Source organism: Kryptolebias marmoratus, linkage group LG11, assembly GCF_001649575.2.
Source record: "Kryptolebias marmoratus isolate JLee-2015 linkage group LG11, ASM164957v2, whole genome shotgun sequence".
Taxonomy (NCBI): Eukaryota; Metazoa; Chordata; class Actinopteri; order Cyprinodontiformes; family Rivulidae; genus Kryptolebias; species Kryptolebias marmoratus.
Window position 1 is genome coordinate 15,212,154 of NC_051440.1, and position 5,047 is coordinate 15,217,200.

Below are 5,047 nucleotides of genomic sequence, written 5' to 3' on the forward strand. Positions count from 1 at the left end.
TTTCCTGCTCACTGTAAGGTTTGTTTGTTGCGGACAGACATCATTTCAGCTCCAGTGAAGCTAAAAGGGGCTTTCACAGGTGAACCGTCTCAGTGTGTAAGGAGTCCCCCTCTCAGGAACCCTTCAGGGATCAGAGACGGTGACAGTGACCTTCAGGGGCCAGACGGCCCGAGTCTTGCTTTGTTAACCCCTGCCTTGTTTCTGTCAGATTCTTCGCACACGGGGGGGAAAAAGAAAAAAAGAAAACGGAGGACGAGCGGCACCAGCTTACCTGCCATTTGCCCTCTTCGTCTCGCTGCCTTATTAGCCGGAAAGGTGGACGTCTTCCCCGACACCCAGCGACAGCAGCCGGGGGGGCGGGATGATCAGACACCTCGTCTGCCTAATCTCTGGGGTCACGGCAAGTTTGCCGGAGCAGAATTAGGACAAATTAGAGGTTTTGTTTTTACGGAGCCTCGCTGAAGAAGAGCACTGGCAAAAGGTTTTAGCTTGATTCAAAGTCAAAATAAGAGCAGATTTATTCAAAATTAAACTCCCAAAAAAGAGGGAAATGATGACATCAGACTGCAGCTATGTAGGTGTCAGTCCCACGTTAAGTGACAATAAATAATAAATTGCAGACAGACAACAAATGCAGTTTAAACTGAAGGACTAGACTTTCAGATTAAGGGTCTTCTATGTCAGGAAGGGATGGATTTGAAGCCATTTTGGTCAAAAGTTCAAAGGTTTATCTCAATATTTGTTGAATTAACTGTGTGTAGCCGTTTTTCTGCTGGCTAAGGTTTATTGGCTGCAGCAGCCGTCGCTAATTAAATTGACTCCAGAAGTTAATGAGTTGTAGATGGAAATCTAATTTTTATTTTCCTGACAGTTTCCTTAAAATCTATTCAGTGGTTCTTGATATATTTTGCTTACAGACAAATAAGGATTTATGGCAACATTTAATGCTAAAGTTTTCAGCACAGATCTTATGCACAGGGCAACACTTAGAGTATGTGTTGTGTATCACTCTCAGCTACAACCACGCTCAATTTTAGCCCAATATTTGTAAAATTGACCGAATTGTTACAATTTTTTGTTGCCTAAGTTCAGTCGACTGTGTCAGCCATCCTTATTTGGGTTGACTCTACAAGGTAATTAGTTGTAGAGGTGCATGTGAAGATTATTTCCTGAAAGTTTTAATAAAACCCCTCCAGTGGTTCATGAAATACTTATATTAATATTAGGATTATTGTTCGCTTTTGTCCTTTGGAGGCAGGCCATCTAATACCTGATGTGTGGTCCAAACAAGAAATTATCTGAAACTTCACAACCTATCTTGCCTAAATGCATGAGTTCCAAAACCTCCTTTCAGGCTGTTTGCCATCAAGTGTTGGAACTGATCGTGTTTTTGTTTTGTGAGGCGGTTCTGCTGCAGGGAAACGATGCAAACTGTGAGAAAACCAGCCTGCATTCAGGTTAAAGTCAGTCACGGTTTCTGCTGGAGCAGGCCTTGTGGATCCGGTGTTTATTAATTACTGCACATCGCTTGTATATATTTCTGCAACTGTAGAGTACTCACAACTGAAAACACACTTTATTTAAAGAAAAAACTTAAAACTATATACAGTTTACTTGTTGTGTGGCGTAAAATCAAGACATAATATATGAAATATGTAGAAAAAATAGGTTTAATGTCTCTTTTTTTTTACCCTTGTAAACATTTATACACGTCTTCACTTTCAAGAACTCGTTACAGATTTCAACAGGAATTCCTCTGCCAGACATTTTGCTCTTCTGCTGGTTGGACTCTCCTTTTCACACCATGTAAACCAGACAGACAAACATTCCTCTCAAAGACATTCACTCACAACGACGCTCAGCAGCGCCCGTGACAACGTGACCTCCTCTGATGAAATGGTCCTTTTGAAAATTAAATCTAAATGAACTCAGCGACGAACAAAAGCTCAGTTTCAGTGTAATGCTTAAAGTACAATAAGATCTGATTGAATCTAAACTTCTTGATCTATCCATTGTCTTTATCTGTGATTTTAGATGATCTGTCGTTAGGAAATCAATGATGGAGCTGGTTTTAGTTAATCAGACTGATAACGACGTCTTCGGCAACTGCGGCTCACTTTTTGCATAGAATCGTTTTCAATCTGAATCCAGTTCTGGTTAAATATGGTAAAAGAATAGAAATAGATGACTGATTGTGGGAAAAGGAGCAGGTGACACGTCAAGAAGAGCTGAGAATGTCACGTTTGTTCGTTGGGTCTGTGAAGCTGTGTGGCGTACATGTTTTCAGAGGTTTAACGGCTGATCGTCTCCAGAGTCAGTCTCAGCTGTTCCCGCCTCTCAGAGGGAGTCCGTCCGCCTCCTGGCGAACACGGCAGACATGCTCTTCACGATGCCCCTCAGCCTCAGGGGCCTCTTCGTGGTCGCCAGCTTGGCGTCCCTCATCCGCTCCACCAGTCCGTGGAAGGCGGTGAGCACGCTGTGGTAGTTCTCCGCCGCCGACACCTCGTAGAAGAGGCAGTCCGCGTCCAGAGCCAGCAGCCGGCCCTCCTCGCTCGGCACCGTCCGTCTGTGGTGCAGGTCCCGCTTGTTGCCCACGATCGCGATGGGCACCTTCTCGTCGCCGAGGAGCTCCTTGGTGGACTTGATGCTCTGGACGAGCTTGCCGACGGCGTTGAAGCTGGCCCTGTCGCAGATGCTGTAGACCAGAAGGAAGCCGTCTGCCCAGCGGACCTTCTTCTGGAAGGGGGACGTCTCCGCCGACGGGTCCTGTGAAGTCCGGCATTTCAGTTCACGCAGCATCTGTAGATCAGAGTGTTTTACATCAACAAGGTCCAGGGGTACCAGGCTTCTTCAGCAGCTCAAAAATCCTCTTTTTTTTTACATGTTCTGTCAATTGAGGACTGAATTTGTTCACTCCTATGGTGTCTTTTTAGAAATGGGTCCACCAGTGTGTGTTTTTTTAAAGCTGATGCCATTTTTTAGGAAGTGAAGCAACTGATTACCAACATACAATATACTATCTTTTTTTCGCTTCTTCTACAAGTCAAGGTACACTTTAATCATTCCCACATCGGGTCCACAAGCAGATTCTAACAGAACCTAAATAACAACACACATTAACACTTTAACAAATAACAATGACCTACATTGCTTAACTTGAATAAACATTTAATTAAAAAAAAGAAACAGGCTCGATTAACCAGCCAGAAGATTAATTAGCATTCCTCTATTTTGATGTTTCGAGTGATGCAAAAAAAAACATCAACAAGTTTTAATCTTGTTTGTAAAAGTAAATTAGCTGAATTTAATTTGTACAAATAGCTGCGTCCAGGAACCTGCAGGAGTTTCACATCAGATTTACAATAACAGAGAGAGAGAGAGAGACGCCTTCGTAGAGCTGATGTCGTTTTGGAGAAAATGTGAGAATTCATTTATTTTTGTCTGTGTTTTGTCTCAAACACGGTCAAATTTTCAATCCAAGCGTAAACTAGAAAGTTGTTTTTTGGTGGGTCAGAACTGCAATCGGTGCATCTGATGGCAATGATTTGTTTGGCAAACTATCACTTATTCCTGATGTTTTGTCATCAAAAGCAGACATTTACATGGACATATAAGAAGTTATTGTAACAAAAAGGTATCCTGCTGTGGGATCCTGGTCACATATTGTTAGTGTGAATAAAGTACCTCGGAGTAGGGCGAGTCCCAGATACTGAAGCTGATCTCCCTCCCGTCTGCGATGAAACTGTGGCTGTAAATGGACTCTAGGAGACAAGAGATGAAGCTCAGGATCCTGATATGTTGGGTAAAAAAAGGTCAAATCAGTTTGAGGAAGAAAAACAAACATGCCTCCTTACCAATGTCTCCATATTCCCCGATGAACCTCCGGGTTAAGAGGCGCACAGTCAGCGCTGGGGAACGAGAAAAGCATTTTATTATTTCTACAGAAAAACAATCACAGCTTATGAGAAACTTTTATCTTCTTTAAAAAATGAAAAAAAGAAGGAAGATTCTCACCTGATTTTCCAACGCTGTCTGTCCCCAGAACCACAACATTCGCTTCCATTTTTTTTATTCAGTTTTGTCAGATTTATTCCCAAAGAGCAGCCGGTGTGGCGTGCCTGAGCTCCATGTGAGGATGAGGAGGCTGAAGGTGGTGTTTAAAGGACAGACAGGTGGGCGGAGTTAAGGCAGAGACCACAACAACGTTTGACCACAGACATCATTTCGTTTCAGCCTCACGTGTCTCACAGGAGTCTGAGGCAGGAGGAGGAGGAGGAGGAGGAGGAGGAGGAATTAAATCAATTCCAAACTTGTTTCCTGTGCGACACCAGCGCTCCTACAGCCCAGAGAGGAGACATGTTTAAGGTTTTCTCTCCTTCTCTGTGTTACTTTCTTTGTTTTATGTTGAGTTTTTTTGTCATGAAGTCAGTTACTGTAGGAAAAACTACCAGGAGGCAAAATAAATTTAATCTGTTTCCTTGAATTTAATCACTAAATGTACGCCTACAACCAAACAACTGTTGGAGTCGAGCCAATTCAAGATGGCTGCCACAGTTAATTTACCTTAACGAACACTAAAGTGACGATAACTTTACAGAGACTGAGCTCAGATCAGCTGAGAGTCGTCCTCGATGCAGACTCCGTAAACAGAAAAAATCTGTAATTAAAACTTTGGCTTTTATTTATGGGGTCAACACAATTCAAAATGGCTGACTGAGCTAACTGACCTTGACAAAAAGACACATTGCCCCTCCTTTACCTGAACTTCCTCACCTGAACCTCCTCACCTGACCCCACACACTCATCCTCTTCACGTGATCCCACCTTACCTGCCCCCCACCTTCTCACCCCCTCACCTGACCCCCCACCCGAACCTCCTCACCTGAACCCACCTTACCTGCCCCCCACCCCCTCACCTGAACCTCCTGAGTCATTTTAACCCAGCTCTCCTCTCCTGACAGCATCTTCAAGGCTGTGGTTCCAGCTTCAGTTTGAGGTAAATGTGACTTATGGAGGTCAGAAGCTGAACAGTTTGAGAACCGGAGCT

At 43.6% G+C, this 5,047-nt stretch overlaps 1 protein-coding gene across 1 annotated transcript; it reads right to left on the reverse strand.

Moving 5' to 3' along the window:
- Nucleotides 1-1,632: 1,632 nt before the first annotated feature.
- On the reverse strand, nucleotides 1,633-4,767 carry si:dkeyp-59c12.1. The gene is made up of 4 exons (XM_037978073.1): nucleotides 4,015-4,767; nucleotides 3,855-3,908; nucleotides 3,685-3,761; nucleotides 1,633-2,799 (listed from the first exon to the last, which is right to left on the reverse strand). Exons 1-4 carry the CDS (start codon nucleotides 4,061-4,063, stop codon nucleotides 2,338-2,340), a joined length of 642 nt encoding a protein of 213 aa, XP_037834001.1. The 5' UTR covers nucleotides 4,064-4,767; the 3' UTR covers nucleotides 1,633-2,337.
- Between the last annotated feature and the right edge of the window lie 280 nt (nucleotides 4,768-5,047).

Coding starts and splice junctions, on each gene's coding strand:
- si:dkeyp-59c12.1 (XM_037978073.1), bottom strand. CDS start 4,063: ATGGAAGCGAATGTTGTGGTTCTGGGGACAGACAGCGTTGGAAAATCA. Junction 3,762..3,854: donor CGGGGAATATGGAGACATTG/GTAAGGAGGCAT, acceptor CTTGTCTCCTAG/AGTCCATTTACAGCCACAGT. Junction 2,800..3,684: donor GGGACTCGCCCTACTCCGAG/GTACTTTATTCA, acceptor TCTGATCTACAG/ATGCTGCGTGAACTGAAATG.